The sequence below is a fragment of the Pristis pectinata genome, chromosome 4 (genome assembly GCF_009764475.1).
Source record: "Pristis pectinata isolate sPriPec2 chromosome 4, sPriPec2.1.pri, whole genome shotgun sequence".
Taxonomy (NCBI): domain Eukaryota; kingdom Metazoa; phylum Chordata; class Chondrichthyes; order Rhinopristiformes; family Pristidae; genus Pristis; species Pristis pectinata.
In genome coordinates, this window is record NC_067408.1 from 9,716,467 (window position 1) to 9,734,103 (window position 17,637).

Consider the following 17,637-nt stretch of genomic DNA (forward strand, 5'->3'; position numbering starts at 1 on the left):
AATCTGAATGCACAGGAATGTAAGAAGCTGCAGAGAGTAGTGGACTCAGCCCAGTACATTACGGGCACATCCCTCCCCACCATCGGAAATATCTACAGGAGGCGCTGCCTCAAGAAGGCAACATCGATCGTCAAAGATCCCCATGATCCGGGCCATGCCATCTTCTCACAGCTGCCACTGGATAGGAGGTACAGAAGCCTGAAGTCCCACACCACCAGGTTCAAGAACAGCTACTTCCCTTCAACCTTTCAGTTCTTGAACCAACCGGCATAACCCTAACCACTACAGCATGGCAACACAATGACCACTTTGCACTAAAATTGACTTTATTTTTGTTCTTATTGTGTTCTTATATAATTTTGTACAAGTTACTTTTCTTCTGAATATTGTGTCTCTCATGCTATGTGCCTGTGATGCTGCTGTAAGTTTTTCATTGCACCTGTGCACACATGTACTTGTGCGTATGACAATAAACTCAACTTTGACTTTGACTTTTGAGTAAAGCCTCACCTGCTCACCTGAGCTTTCACTAAATAAGGCCACTACTTCAGGTGAGCATTTATCAACCCCAATAAACCACATGAGATGGTCATCATCGGACTCAGCTGCCAGGCTTCCTACATTACCAATGGTGCCTCATTTTGGATGCTATAAAAATGCAAGTCTCTCAGTAGTGCAGGGCCCTATAACTCCCCTCAATTACCAGTCCATCTGAAATCAATTAGCCAGGAGAGGACTGGATTGTAGCCTGGATCATACTGGTTTGCAGAGATCTCCTCCACACAGGTTCAGATGCAATGGCCACGGAATAGTTGTTCTGGGGTCCACTGCTGAAGTACATGGAACAGTGCAGCACAGGTAAACGCCCTTCAGCCCATGATGTCTGTGTCGAGCATGATATCAATCTAATCCCTTCTGCCTGCACAAGATCCATATCCCTCCATTCCCTGAGTATTCATGTGTCTATCTAAATGCTTCCTGAACACCACTGTATGAGCGAGTAGTGTTGCTTTTTTAAGAACAGTCTATTTCGGAAAGATTGTTGGGAGTCACAGCAAAAGGGCAACAGAGATACACATGGGTTATTCCAGTGAAAGAGACCAACAATACACATGTGAATTGGTGGAACCAATCTCCAGAACTAATGGGAAACTGTGGTAAATACTCTCCAGAACCAAGGTCACCTCAGTGGCACAGCTGCAATTTGAAAGCAGCATATCCATTTGCACATGCTTTGAGGCCACGTTCCAAGTCATCGTTGACCCTTTCATTAAGGCACATGAGAGGATGGGTCCCACATTTGATGTCCACAAGACAAATGTCCTCCACCAGTTTTCTGTCGAATAAGATAAAGGGTCTTTGAAGATCCACACCTCAAAGTCTACTGGGCAGCAGTGATCCCTGTCCTATTAATATGTTTCTGAGACCTGGATATTGAGAGCAAGAACCTCAAGGCAGTGGGAAGACACCAGCAATATTATCCCTGCAAAATCTTCCAAATTCACTTGAGGCATAAGCAAGCTTACATCAAGGGCCCTCCCTTAGGCCAACATTTCCAGTACTTAGATCCAAGTTAATCTCAGTTACATTGGTCAGGGCACCTTGTTCATTTATCTGATAGCAGACACTCCATTCTGAGCTGTCACGGGAAGAGATCGCCAAATGGTCAGAGGAAGAGATTCGAGCACATGCTCAAAGCATCCTCGGGGAAAAAATGCAACACCCCTACTGACATGGAACATAGAACAGCACAGGAACAGGCCCTTCAGCCCACAATGTTGTGCTGAACTAATTAAACTAGTAATTAAACGCCTAACTAAACTAATCCCTTCTGCCTCCACAATGTCCATATCCCTCCATTCTCTGCATATTCATGTGCCTATCTATGAACCTCTTAAATGCCTCTATCGTATTTGCCTCAACAACCACATCCAGGCACCCACTGCTCTCTGTGTAAAAAACTTGCCCCGCACATCTCCTTTGAACTACCCTGTCTCACCTTAAATGCATGCCCTCTAGTATTAGACATTTCAACCCTGGGAAAAAGATACCGGCTGTCTACTCTATCTATGCCTCTCATAATCTTATAAACTTCTACCAGGTCTCCCCTCAGCCTTTGCCGCTCCAGAGAAAACAACCCAAGTTTGTCCAACCTCTCTTATAGCACATGCCCTCCAATCCAGGCAGCATCCTGGTAAACATCTTCTGCACCCTCTCCAAAGCCTCCGGATTCTTCCTATACAGGGGTGACATTTGGTACCTTTAATCCATGATTGGTCAAAGTGGAGGAGGAACATTCCAATTGGTATTGAGAAGCTCAAGTCCGTGCATCAGGAGCACACCAAAGCCCAGTGGGTTACTTCCTGAACTACCTGAACATGTCAAGCAACACCTGCCCCCTCTCTGGAAGAGTCTGCAATTCATCATTCACGGAATCCATGGAAGTGAAGTGTAAACAAGTCACCTTCCTTCTTGAGGGGATGCCTAAGAAGTATAAGACATCTGTATAAATCAAGACTCTGCCCACCCTTCCAGAGAAGGTTGAAGGAAGATCTAAGAGGAAGTTAGTTAATAGCTTATTGTTTAGTGGCTCCTCCACAATGATTGTAAAGGCAATAGCTCCAAGTGCACGGGACTGTCACCATGGCTAACAAGATGCAAATCTTTATGCTTAGCACTGGTAGAAACTGTAAACCATTGGTTGTGGAGTTTAGGGAACAGAATTGGAAGTCAGGAAACAGTTCCACACGTGGTGCCGAAAGCCTGGAATTCTCTTCCACAAACAGCAGATAATGTCAGGTTAACTCTACTGGGTCTAAATCCGGGAACACACTGCTCGACAGTATTGCAGGAGCACCTTCACCAATTCAAGGAGGTGGCTCAAGTGTTATTAGGGATGGGCAATTAATGTGCTCAAGAAGCACACATCCCAAAAAATAAATCTGAAACAGCACTGATGTCAAATAGAACATAAAACAGTACAACACAGGAACAGACCCTTCGGCCCAAAATATCTGCTAGCAAAATCTGATTTTGTCAAGTAATGGTATCAAGGAATATGAGAAATGGAGAAAGGTCGCAGGTCAACTTTGATCTAGTTTGAGTTAAAGACTCAGAGGGTAAAATGGCCAGTTCTCTTCTTCAAGGGCAGGCACAGTAGTGCAGCGGTTAGCGTAATGCTATTACAGCGCCAGCGATCCGGGTTCAATTCTGGCTGTTGTCTGTTAGGAGTTTGTACGTTCTCCCCGTGTTTGTGTGGGTTTCCTCCAGGTGCTCCGCTTTCCTCCCACATTCCAAAGGCGTATGGGTTAGGAAGTTGTGGGCATGCTGTGTTGGCGCCGTAAGTGTGGCAAAACTTGCGGGCTGCCCCAGAACACTCTATGCAAAAGATGCATTACTTCGATGTACATGTGAGTAATGAAGATATCTTACCCATGTTTCAACTTGTGTGTGTGTGTGTGTGTGTGTGTGTGTTTGCGTCTACAAACAAAAACAGGCAGACAGACACAGTTACATTCCAGAGATTCCACATGTCCATAACCCTTCTGTGGATTGAGTTGCACAGACAAAGGATTAACACAACCACAACCAGATTAGCAGAGCCACATTTGCACCTAATTAAACCATGTCCTGTCAGCTCATTACTTCATGACCTCACTTTACTTGCCTGTGGAACAAGGCATTCAGTCACTGACCAAGCCCCACACTGGCCCCAAAGCAAACCAGGCAGCAGTGAACCAAAGCAATCAGGGGATGCACAAAGAATCCCAATACCCTCAGTCATGCAAGCAACTAATTAAGTCCGGAGCCAAGTTAACAATAGAGGTCAATTGGCAGGCAAAAGGGTGTAAAATTCCTTCTTTAATGTTGCAGGACAAATGTCAGCCTCAAATCTGGTGTTCTGAACACTAGTTTCTAAACCAATTAAAACCAATGGGGCTAATCTGCACCATACTTTTTTTCTTATGTGTTGTAGCCAATATTATAAAAAGAACTGCAGGATCCTTCAACCTGACTGGTTTCCCTTTTTAAAACTCATGCGTCATTCCAGTGGTGTCAATCCTTGCCACTGGCCTGAATTCGCAAGGGTCCAGGGCACAATTATTCCTGCGTCCTGAAAACTGACCTGGGATTAAGAGGGCAAATGACCTAAACCGTTACGCAACACTGGTTGAAGTTTAGCCTGAGCCGCTCCCAGATGAAGGGTTTCAGTCATGTGGAAGAACCAAGAACATCAAGGTTTGTTCTCCCAGAGTCAGTGGGGGATCTGCAGATCTGTGGAGGCCGTGCTAAGAGAAAGAGAGAGAGAGAGAGAAAACTATTTCCATAGAAGTGGAGGAGAGACAGCACCAGAGGACACAGATTTAAGGTAGAGGGTAGACGGGGTTGGTGGAGAGGGTCAGTAGCTTTAAATTCCTGGGCATTAACATATCAGATGACATCTCCTGGGCCCAGCACAGCCCAGCGCATCATGGAAACCAGCCTCCCCTCCTTGGACTCTTGTCTATACCTCTCGCTGCCTTGGTGAAGCAGCCAGCATAATCAAAGACCACACCCACCCGGGTCATTCTCTCTTCTTCCCTCTTCCATCAGGTAGAAGACACAGGAGCCTGAGGGCACATACCACTAGGTTTAAGGACAGCTTCTATCCCACTGTGATAAGACTATTGAACGGTTCCCTTATACCATGAGATGGACTCTGACCTCACAATCCCTTGCACTTTATTGCACCGCACTTTCTCTGTAGCTGTGACTTTACTCTGTACTGTTATTGTTTTTACCTGTACTACCTCAATGCACTCTGTATTAACTCAATGTAACTGCACTGTGTAATGAATTGACCTGTACGATCGGCTTGCAGGACAAGTTTTTCACTGTACCTCAGTACAAGTGACAATAATATACCAATACCAATACCAATACCAATCTCAAGGAAGGTTTGCTAGCATCTTTACTTTCTTAGAACATAGAACATTACAGTACAGTACAGGCCCTTCAGCCCATGATGTTGTGCCGACATTTTATCCTGCTCCAATATCTATCTAACCCTTCCCTCCCACAGAGCCCTCCATTTTTCCATCATTCATGTGCCTATCTAAGAGTCTCTTAAATGTCCCTAATGTATCTGAAGGTTAAGCAGGTTCATCATGTCACTGAACACTCTAACAAACCTCCACAGATGTACTGTTGAAAGTCTCCTAACAGATTCCGTCATGGTCTGGTGCGGCAATTCGAATACAAGGGAACGTAAGAAGCTGCAGAGGGTAGTAGACTCAGCCCAGTACATCACAGGCACATCCCTCTACACCATCAGTCGTATCTACATGAGGCGCTGCCTCAAGAAGGTGACATCTATCATCAGAGATCATCACCATCTGGGCCGTGCCATTTTCTTGCAGCTACCGGTGGGCAGGAGGTACAGAGCCAGAAATCCCACACCATCAGGTCCAAGAACAGCTACTTCCCTTCAGCCATTCACTTCTTGAACCAACCTGCACAACCTTAATCATTACCTCAGTATAGCAACACTGTAACCACTTTGCACTGCAATGGATTTTGGTTTTTTTTTGTTTTAATTGTGTTTTTTATATAATTTTATGTTTAATTTATGTTTTTCTCGTGAATGTTGTGTCTCTAATGCCATGTGCCTGTGATGCTGCTGCAAGTAAGTTTTTCATTGTACCTGTGACTTTGAGATATAATATGTGTAGTGATATAATAAATACTATTTCAAGACAGTAGAATTACCCGGGTTCAATTCCGGCCACCGTCTGTAAGGAGTTTGTATGTTCTCCCCGTGTCTGCGTGAGTTTCCTCTGGGTGCTCTGGTTTCCTCCCACATTCCAAAGACGTACGGGTTAGGAAGTTGTGGGCATGCTATGTTGGCGCCGGAAGCGTGGCGACACTTGCGGGCTGCCCCCAGAACACTATACAAAAGATGCATTTCACTGTGTGTTTTGATGTACATGTGACTAATAAAGATCTTGTCTTATCTAGATGACTGAGACTGAATTGAAGCACAGTTCCTGTGCAATATTCACCTACTTCCTGCATTTCTGGCAAAAACTACTCTGCTTAGATTGGGAGAGATTAGTTTTATCGTTGGTTCTACTTCCTTCGCTCATTAAGGGGCATTTCTCCAGTAAAACAGTTTTCTGAGTGAACTGATTTTGTTTGCTGTACAATCACCTGTTTACTGAACACCCAGTCATTCTTCCCACCCTACACCCAGCTCAGTAGCTATCACAGAGTTGCCGATGGTGACCGTTGTCTTCAACAATGTTTTGCAGCTGAACTATAGGGAGTGGTTGGGCAGGCTGGGACTTCATTCCTCAGAGCATAGGAGATTGAGGGGTGACTTTATAGAGGTGTATAAAGTCATGAGGGGCTTAGGTAGGGTGAACGCACACTGTCTTGTACCCAGGGAAAGGAAATCAAAAACTAGAGGGCATAGGTTTAAGGTGAGAGGTGAAAGATTTAAAAAGGACCTGAGGGGCAACTTCTTCACACAGATGGTGGTGCGTGGATGGAATGAGCTGCCAGAGGAAGTGGTTGAGGCAGGTACAGTAACAACATTCAAAATACATTTGAACAAGTACATCGACAGGAGGGGTTTGGAGGGACACGGGCCAAATGCAGGCAAGTGGGGGCCGGCTTAGTGGGCCACCATGGTCGGCATGGAAGAGCTAGGCCGAAGGACCTGTTTCTGTGCTGTATGACTCCAAGCTAATTAAATTTACAAAAATGAGACCATAAAACATAGGGACAGAATCAGGCCATTCGGCCCACCGAGTCTGCTCCGCCATTTGATCATGGCTGATTTATGTTTCCCTCTCAACCCCATTCTCCTGCCTTCTCCCCAAATTATTCCAATCTATACTTGAAAGGATGATAAAACTGCAGATGTGTGGGGTAGAGAGCAGGAGAAGAAAGGTTAATTGGATAGCTCTCTTCACAAGCCAACACTAACACAATTGTTCCTCCCCCTCCTCCAAATGCCATGATACACGGAGAGGTGACTGTCACTAACCTGTGCTGACCAATCCATCAACATCTCTCTGACCCCTTCAGCTTGCTGCTCATGTTGAAAGGACTACTATCTGGTCCCACTGCACTGGTCTGTCTCATCAATTTCAACAGTCATGACAAATACGATAAAACCAAGACAAAATTCACTGCCCAGAACAAGGAACTCATTCAAAACCCTGGGATTCACCAGCCTCTTAGGAAAGGAGCGTTCCAGCCAGGATCTGAACAGAACATGGGTGATGTGGCCAGTTAATGTTTCAACGGGAGCTCAAACCCTCCTCTGCCTCTGTCAACTCAGATCAAACTATCACATCCTGTCCTCAAAACAAATTCAATAGAAATATCCTTGAGATAAATTTCCTCTTGAAAAAAACACACAGCAGCTTAAGAACCCAAGTTCATAAATGTCACAGAAAATCCAGCTACGGTATTCAGGCACGGTAGTGTAGCAGTTAGTGTAACGCTTTACAGCACCAGCGATCTGGGTTCGAATCCAGCCACTGTCTGTAAGGAGTTTGTACATTCTCCCCGTGTCTGCGTGGGTTTCCTCCAGGTGCTCCAGTTTCCTCCCACATTCCAAAGACATATGGGTTAGGAAGTTGTGGACATGCTATGTTGGCGCTGGAAGCGTGGCGACACTTGTGGGCTGCACCCAGAATACTCGATGCAAAAAGATGTATTTCACTGTGTGTTTTGATGTACATATGACTAATAAAGAAATCTTATCTTACTCATTCTGTGCTATCTAACTACCCAGAGCAGAAGCAGTAGTTTTGATTTGGACTTCTTGCTCTCCCTCCCCCATCTCCGTGGCTACCTCTGAAGGTGTTAACTCATTTCTGGTGGGGATAGTTAATTAGATGGCTGTTGTGAAAGATTCTGTGAGACACAATAGTGTGAATTGAATGTCAGATGCGGGTGGCGTTGATGCCCAGTCAGAATGTCATAGGTTTAAACCCTGCTCCATACACTGGAGCACAGAATTCCAGGCAGGTACTTCATGTGCAGAAATAAAAGAGTGATACATTGTCAAAGGTTCTATCTTTTGGTTGAGAGGTGTTTGACTTGCTTCCTAACTTGTCTTCCCCAACCATTCAGATTTAACTATTAGGTGTGTTCTGTTAGGTGAACTCAAAGATCACACAGTACTCTCTTAGAAAACAGCAGGGGAGTTCTTCCTGGTGTCGATCCAATATTTATCCCCCAGTTAATGTCTTTAAAGTAGGGTCTCAGCCCGAAATGTCAACTGTTCATTTCCCTCCATGGATGCTGCCTGACCTGCTGAGTTCCTCCAACACTTTTTGTATATTGCTCCAGATTCCAGCCTTTGCAGAATTTCTCGTGTCACTGATTAACATACTGCTGTTTGTGGGAGGCTGCTGTGCACAAATTGGTTGCCAGATTTCTTTCATGTTTCAGAAGTATTTCAATGGCTATGAAACGTTTTAGGATGACACAAGACCTTGAAAAGCATTACAGGTGTTCCATGATTTACCCAATCTGCATCAATCACGGCCCTTGTACTTACTTATCTACTTACACTGCACTTTCTCTGCAACTGTAACAATATATTCTATACTCTGTTTTGTTTTTACTACCTCAGTCTACTTATGTATGGCATGATCTGTTTGGTTGGCATGCAAACAAAAGCTTTTCACTGCATCTCGGTACATGTGACAGTAATAAACCAATTCCAGTTTACCAGTTTCCATTTATGCATTTTCACTCTGATGCCATTTAGTCTTTGTGGTATAACCTTGAAGTTACAAAATGATTCATCGCTATAACAAACAGTATCTCACTCTCGACCCAATGCAGTGTACTGTACCAAAGCACCCATAATACATTTCAATCACCTTCCCAATTTACAAAATTTACAAAATCTTTTCCAGGAACTTATCTCTTCCGTGAATCAAGATATGGCTGCATATTATTGATTCCAGAATAAGGTTGCTTAATTTCTCACCAGGCAAACATCCGCCAAGCAGGTCCTAAGGCACAGAGCAGTGAGTCATAGTTATAAAAGCACAGAATCATATAGCAAGGAAACAGGTGCTTTGGCTCACTGTGTCCATGTTAGTCATGAAGTACCCATCTATATTCATCTCATTTTTCAGCACTTGGTCTACCGCCTTCAAGGTGTTCATCTAAAAACCTTCTTAAATGTGGTGAGTACTCGTATCTCAATCCAATAAGGTAGTGTGTACCAGATTTCAACTACCCTCAGGGTGATTTTTTCCCCTCAAATCCCCTCTAAATCTCCTACACTTAACTTTAACCTATGTCCTCTGGTTATAGACACCTCTGCTGGAAGTTGAACCATCAAATACATTTTCATACATTCAAGCCCACTGTAGTTCAGACAACAATCAGGGACTAATGATTTGGCCCCTCCAATCCAGAATCAGAATCAAGTTTATTATCACTCACAGATGTCATGAAATTTGTTTTTATGCAGCAGCAGTACAGTGCAAAGACATAGAAATTACGATAAGTTACAAAAATAAATAAATAGTGCAAAAGAGGAATAATGGGGTAGTGTTCATGGGTTTATGGACCGTTCAGACATCTGATCACACTCAATGTTTCAGAAAAGCTGTTCCTGAAACATTGAGTGTGGGTCTTCAGGCTCCTGTACCTCCTCCCTGACGTAGTAATGAGAAGAGGGCATGTCCCGAATGGTGAGTGTCTTTAGTGATGGATGCCGCCATTGTCACAGATATTGAAAAATGAACTGGGCAGATGGAGTAACAACACCAATGTTTCTCTGTTGATTTCCAATCAGTGTTGATTGCAAAATGGAAAAAAAAATGACCCAAAACAATGAAGAAGCAGGTGGTTTTAGTGGGACTGAACTTCAATCATCTCCACCAGTCTGATGCTCAAGGGTAATGTGTGCCCTGCCATTTGACTGCCACGCAGGTTGATAGGGTTGTTAAGAAGGCGTATGGTGTGTTGGCATTCATTAGTTGGGGTATTGAGTTCAAGAGCCGCGAGGTAACATTGCAGCTCTATAAAACTATGGTTAGACAACACTTGAGAATAATGTTCAGTTCTGGTTTTCTCAATTACAGGAAGGATGTGGAAGCTTTAGAGAGGGTGCAGAGGAGATTTACCAGGATGCTGCCTGGATTGGAGAGCATGTCTTATGAGGATAGGTTGAGCGAGCTAGGGCTTTTCTCTTTGGAGAGAAGGAGGATGAGAGGTGACTTGATAGAGGTGTACAAGATGATAAGAGGCATAGATCAAGTGGACAGTCAGAGACTTTTTGCCAGAGCAAAAATGGCTAACACGAGGGGGCATAATTTTAAGGTGATTGGAGGAAGATATGGGGGGGATGTTAGAGGTAAGTTTTTTTACAGAGATTGGTGGGTGCGTGGAATGCACTGTCGGCAGAGGTTGTGGGGGCAGATACATTAGGGACATTTAAGAGACTCTTAGATAGCCACATGAATGATAGAAAAATGGAGGGCTATGGGGGAGGGAAGGGTTAGATAGATCTTAGAGCAGGACAAAATGTTGGCACAACACTGTGGGCCAAAGGGCCTGCACTGTGCTGTTCTATGACTGCTTTCATTTGCAAACTCTTAGACCGATGCTAACTCATTAAACAATTTACGGAATGTCAGCATGTCAGGAGTATCCTGAAGACTTCAGGAATTAAAAGATTGACTCCTTGTTCCTGTTTACAGCAATTCTGAAGAGAGAAAATAAATCACTTAAGTGCTCTTAAAATTGTGCAACTCCTCAAATAATTCCAGCACTCCCCTTTGCAAATGCACCTCCATCACCACTCCCTTATAAATGTATTGCATATGGCAAAGCGAAAGTGTTTAAGGCTGTTGTCAGTCCAGAAAGATCTAATTAGATCATAAAGTAGCTTTGTAATTGGTGCACTGTGATGATAGCTGTGCCAGACGAGACTAGATCTTAGTCATGTGATGGCACTTTTTTTAAATTCAATTCAAGGGATGTGGCTTCGCGGGCTGAGCCAGCATTTTAATTGCATAGTTGCCCTTGAGAAGGTGCTGGGGAGCTGCCTTCTTGAACCACTGCAGTCCTTAACACGTGAGAATCCCCACAATGACATTAGGGAGAGGGTTCCAGGATTCTGACCTATCAACAGTGACGGGAAGGCAATATATTTCCAAATCAGGATGGTGTGTGGCTTGGAGGGCAACTTCCAGGGCGTGGTGTTCCCCTTGCTTCCGCTGCCCTTGTCCTTCTAGCTGGTAGACAATGTGCATTTGGAAGGTGCTGTCTAAGGAGTCTCGGTGAGTTGCTGCAGTGCATCCTGCAGACGGTTATACACTGTGCGTCAGTGGCGGAGTGAGTGAACGGTTGTGGATGGGGTGCCAGTCAAGCAGGCTGCTATGTCTTGTATGGTGTCAAGTTTAGAAACAGAAACATAGAAAAACTACAGCACAGTTCAGGCCCTTCGGCCCACAAAGCTGTGCCGAACATGTCCCTACCCTTGAAATTACTAGGCTTACCCATAGCCCTCTATTTTACTCAGCTCCATGTACCTATCTAACAGTCTCTTAAAAGACCCTATCATATCCACCTCCACCACCGTTTCCGGCAGCCCATTCCATGCACTCACCACTCTCTGAGTAAAAAACTTACCCCTAACATCTCCTCTATACCTATTTCTCAGCACCTTAAACCTATGTCCTCCTGTGGCCACTAATTCAGCCCTGGGAAAAAGCCTCTGACTACCCACCTGATCAATACCTCTCATCATCTTATACACCTCTATCAGGTCCCCCCTCATCCTCTGTCTCTCCAAGGAGAAAAGGCCGAGTTCCCTCAGCCTGCTTTCATAAGGCATACTCCGCATTCCAGGCAGCATCCTTGCAAATCTCCTCTGCACCCTCTCTATCGCTTCCACATCTTTCCTGTAGTGAGGCGACCAGAACTGAGCACAATACTCCAAGTGGGGTCTGACCAGGGACCTATATAGCTGCAACAATACCTCTCGGCTCCTAAATTCAATTCCCCGATTGATGAAGGACAATACACCATATGCCTTCTTAACCACAGAGTCAACCTGCGCAGCCGCTTTGAGCGTCCTATGGACTCAGACCCCAAGATCCCTCTGATCCTCCACACTGCCGAGAGTCCTCCCATTAATACTATATTCCGCCAACATATTTCTTGAGTGTTGTTGAGCTGCACTCATCCAGGCAAGTGGAGAGTGTTCCCTCACACTCCTGACTTGAGCCTTGTTGATAGTGGACAGGCTTTGGGGAGTTAGGAGGTAGGTTACATGCTGCAGGATTCCCAGTCTCTGACCTGCTCTTGCAGCCGCATTATGGATATGGCTACTCCTGTTCAGGAACATCATCCAGTGTTGGCAAACTTCACAGTTAGGTTTCTTTATGTTTCATACTGTTGATACAAATATCAATGCCTCTTCTGGGGAAATATCAAAAGATGTAAAGATGTTATTACTGGATCAACTGCTCTGCATGTGTTATCAGAAAACAATACCATAAGAAATAGGAGAAAGAGTAGGTCCTCCAGCCCCTCAAGTCTGCTTCACTTTTCAACAAGATTATGGCTGATATAAAGAAAATTATTCGTATTATCTTAACATTTTTGAAATATTCCACCGGATGGATTAATGAAGTGAGCAAAAAAATTTGCTATGCAAGGGCTGAGATTCATTTGACTTAGATAACAAGCAGTGAACCGGCAAAAAGCCTGGGGAACAGGAATCAGGCCACGAGAGAGATAAGCATATTTGAAAGTCAAAAAGGTTGCAGGGAGCCAGATGCTATGGAAATAATTTTGAAGTTGAGATAAACGTGAGCCTGAAAAGAACAGATGGATTTGCACTTACAAAGCGCCTTTCACATCCCTTTCAGGAATCCCAATGCACATTACAGTCAATGAAGTACTTTTGAAGAAGAGCCATTGTAATGTAGGAAATGTGGCAGCCAACTCCAAACAGCAAGCTCTCCCAAACACCAATGTACTAATGAATAGATAGTCTGTTTTAGTAAATATATTGTCCAGGACATGTGGAATAACAACACCTTCTTTGCCGCCTTCATTCTAGATACTATTTGAGATATTAATTGCGTTATTAGCAGGATATCTATCGAGTATGACATATTGGCGTTCTCTTTCCTATTGAGTCATCTGGCATTATTGGTCTCTTCCATCACCTCCTTTATCTATATTCCTCATGCAAGGTTAAACTAGCATCGTCAGCCAGCCCAGCTGTAATTGATTGAAGTATTATTAAATCTTAAATTGCATTTTAGAATAAACTAACCCAAAGCAAATTACATAACTTCATCTGTCGCTTTTTATTTGATTTAGGATTCTAAATCTAACATCTCACGGCACTTTATTCCTTCCTCGTCTTCCCCCACACTCCCCGCCAGAAGTAAACGCCTCCAATCCAAGAACTGTCACAATTAATAACAACTTGTATTTGTATAGTGCTTCTAAAGGTAGAAAACACACCAAGCGTTTCATAGGATCATTATCAGATGAAATCTGACACCAAGTCACATAAGGCATTATTAAGAAAACGACAGGATTTTTAAGGAACATTTTAAAAAGGAGTAGAAAAAGATGCAGTGATGTGTCCAACTTTAACACCCAGTAACTGGTTAAATATCGAGAGATTAACTTGCTGGAATTAGGGAACTGGTCACGTTCCAGAACACTGGAACACAGAGGAATGGCTTCAATTTGGTTGATACTCCATTGGTGGCACCCTGTCGATGAAGGCAGGGAAATTTAGCTGCTGCAGTTGTTTTGCACTGCTTGGCGAATCAACAGTTGTGGAGGAGTCAGGGCCCGATCCCACTCCCTTTCTCTGCCAGGCGTTTCAGCAGATGGGGCAGCATAGGTCGGCTTGGAGAGCACATATACAGGAGGGATAGGCCAGTGGAGATGAGCCACAATCCATAGCTGATGTAAGGAATACCAATGTCCAGCAGCATCCCTCACCGCCAGACTTACTGTGTTGGTATCTGGTGTGGCAATATGTTTATCATAGAGTCATAGATTCATGGAGTTATACAGCACGGAAAAAGGCCCTTCCACCCAACTTGTCCATGCCAACCAAGATGCCTATCTCTGCTAATCCCATTTGCTTGCATTTGGCCCATATCCCTCTAAGCCTTTCCCACCCATGTACCTGTCCAAATATCGTTTAAACGTTGTAACTGCACCTGCCTCCACCACCTCCTCTGGCAGCTCGTTCCATATACCCACCACCGTCTGTTTGAAAAACTTGCCCCTAAGATCCCCTTTAAATCTTTCTCCTCTCACTTTAACCTCTGCCCTCTAGTTTTAGACTCCCCTACCTTGAGAAAAGGATTGTGACTACCTGCTCTATCAATGCCCCTCATGATTCTATAAGGTCACCCCTCAGCCTCCTTCACTCCAGGGAAAACAGTCCCAGCCTTTCAGTCTTACCTGATAACTCAAGCCTTCCAGTCCAGACAACATACATGTGAATCTTTCTACACTCTCTCTAGCTTAATCATAGCATGGTGAACAGAACTGCACACAGCAGTCCAAGTGCGGTCCAACAAACAGTTTGTAAAACATGACACCCCAACTTCTCTACTCTTGCTGCACTTTATTTCCAGTGCCACGCACAGACCAGTCCCCTATGCCAATGAAGGCATGAATGAAAGAACCTAATTGAACTGAAATCACAACACATGGTTCCTAGTGGTTTTGTTTTTATTTAGGATGTGGACATCATTGGCAAATACAGTCCATCACTAATTCTCCCCAGCTGAGGAGGCAGTTAAGAATCAACCACGTTTCTAGTCCTGGAGTCACATACAAGGCCAGACCAGGCATGTGTGGTGGACTTTCTTCACTGATACAAGAATCCAGAAATTACACAATCATTATTACTGAGTCAAGCTTTCTTGCCTATATTTTAAATTCCAAATTTGTTTTACTATTTGAATTTAAATTCTCCAGCTTTCATGGTGGGAATTGAACCCAAACATCCACAACTCCAGTTGCTGGGACACTCAACGATGCAAATTACTGAACTTTCTGCACAGTAAGTTCTGATGAAGGGTCATTGACCTGAGATATTACCTCTGTTTCTCTCTTCACAGATGCTGCCTGACCTGTTGAGTGCTTCCAGAACCTTCTGTTTTTGTTTCAGATTTCCAGCATCTGCATTTGAATTCCCGCACAACATAATCTGAGTTAGGTCTAAGGTTGATATCACTTGACTTCTCCCTGAAAACTGAACCAGACGTTCATATATCCTTTGACCCCTTCCCCCCCAAGTAAACTTCCAACTACGTATCCTCACCATCTGCTGCTGAAACCCTCAGTCATGCCTTTTATTCCTCTAGATTTGACTATTCCAATGTAGTTCTGGCAAATCTCTGCAAACTGGAAGTCAGCCAGAACTCACTTCAAAGCCCATTCTTTGCCAACCTGTTTTGGGTTTGTGTTAAGCAATGCCTTGATTTTTTTTTAAAGTTATTTTCTTTCTCTTTCCTCCAATTCCTCCTTGACCTCGCCAGTCCCAGAGTGCTGAATTATCTGGGTTCCTCCAATTATCCAAATAAAATTGTCCACTACTGGCGGCCAAGCCTGTAACTGCCCAAGCCCAAGGTTCTGGATTTCCCTCCCTAAACCTCTTCACCTCCCTTTCTTCCTTCAAGGCTCCTTGAAACCTACCTCAACAACCAAACATCTGTCATCTGCCCAAATATCTCAAGTTGTGTGAAGTCAAGAGCACCTTTCTGAAGCTTCAAGGTACTTTGTTGTGTCTACACTCATCAGGTTCTTGAACTGACATGCACAACCCTCATCCTACCTCAGCAATGGAACACTACAGACCACCTCTTGCACTACCTTGGACTTGTCTCCGATTGTGTTTATGTTTTGCAGTAATGTCTTGTTTTGCAGTCTTTATTCTCTTCACCGTCCTGTATAATTTATGTACAACTTATGTTCCGTATGCTGTTGTCTGAATCTACGTGCCGTATGCTGTTGTCTGAATCTACGTGCCTGTGATGCTGCTACAAGTAAGTTTTTCATTGTACCTGCACCTCACTGTACTTGTGCATCGGACAAAAAAATTCGACTTGAATTATTAAGGGTTCTACGTAAAATGGAAGTAAATTTTATTGAACTGGGATTAGGGAGGGGAAAGTAAAGAAGAAAAAATTGTTGTTCTCAAAAGCCAACTTTTTCAGAGAGTTAATAATGGGGAAGAACAACAGCAAGGACTATCCCAGCAAATTTCAATGCCCTGGATTCATGTGAATTCCTCATTGACTGGTGATGAATTCAAGGAACTGCACACTAAGTCAGGGTAGTTAAGGTTTCTGAATAAAATAAAAATCCATACAAGGATAGAACAGCAAATGATTTGTGGTAACAAAGTAAATCAGTTCTTGTAAAAATCACAGACATCACGTTGATTGCGCAGGTGCACCTGAAGGGGACAGGACACAGACAAATCAAGTTCAAACAAAAGTATTTGACGAGGGATGAACTGAGCGAGGTCTTTAAAAAATGACGTGGAGATGCTCCTTTGACTTGTGAAGACAAAAAGTGAGTCCATAAATACAAGAGTCACCCATACATCCAGCAGGAAATCCATTCCCCAGAGAATTGAGAGAAGGTGAAATCTGCAGCCACAGGTAAATAGCAGAGCGCAGTCAAGGTGAAGCTGGATATTGGAGCCAGGAGTAGATGGGGTGGTGGTGGTGAGGGACGAGAGAGTGGAGGAAGAAGGCAGCTCATGTGAAGCATAAAGACCGGCATAGATAAGCCACGACTGATGGCCCATTCTGTACCGTCCGTTCAGTGCAGTTCTGTGAATATCAGTCATTATTACACAGCAGCAGTCAATCCTGATCCTCCAGCAGATTCGTCAAGTCTCTATAAGGTTCCCACACAGTGGAGGAGGGTGGGGGTCCCTCGGATCTTTCCGTCAGCGACTTCTCTCACTCTCAGCGTTCCTTTTGCTCCCGTCACTCACTCGATGGCCCCCTGTGCCGTTCCTGCTGCTTTAGTTAGTTTCCGTTTCCTTCACTCAGACTTCGCTGGTAGTCAGGAATCTCCTTACCTCCTGTGGGGCAAAACGACGGGTTTTGATACGGAAGGGAATAAACTTATCACCAGTACTGGCGGCCACTGCGCCTCACACCCAAGTCCCTACCTTAAAAATCGCCCTCGATCTTTCGGATAAGACCCTAAACTGGGGCCCTGTCTTCCCTCTTAGGTGAATATAAAAGATCCCACAGTATAATTCCATAGAGAAGCCGTAGCGGGTGAGTATCGCCCAATATCATGGATTATAGTTATCCCTCAAATCAACATAACTGAAACAGTTCTACTAGTTATTACCACGTGCTGTTTGTGGGAGCTTGCTATGTGCAAAATAGCTGCCATATATCCCGACATTCTAATTCTTAATTGGTGTAAAGTAGTGTGGAACCTCTTAAAATCTGTGAAGTGAGCTTTTTAAATACAAATCTCTTCCTTTATCAACAAGTCAGCTCAAAGAATTTTCTCAATGAACTGGTCTGATGTGACAAAGTACTCTCTCACAAAAATGCAGTTTTGCATCTCACCAAATCGCCGTGTAAATGT

At 44.0% G+C, this 17,637-nt stretch overlaps 1 protein-coding gene across 6 annotated transcripts in view; it reads right to left on the reverse strand.

Annotated features, from left to right (window-relative positions):
* LOC127569073 (protocadherin-1-like) overlaps positions 1 to 17,637 on the reverse strand; it is a 443,419-nt gene that overhangs the window by 382,926 nt on the left and 42,856 nt on the right. The window contains exon 4 of one of the 6 annotated variants that reach the window (XM_052013385.1): positions 10,230 to 17,113. The exons of the other annotated variants lie outside the window; for them this stretch is intronic. Coding sequence (XP_051869345.1) covers positions 17,078 to 17,113 — 36 coding nt within the window. The 3' untranslated portion in view covers positions 10,230 to 17,077. Of the gene's footprint in view, positions 1 to 10,229; positions 17,114 to 17,637 lie in introns of those variants that run through there. 6 annotated transcript variants of the gene reach the window in all.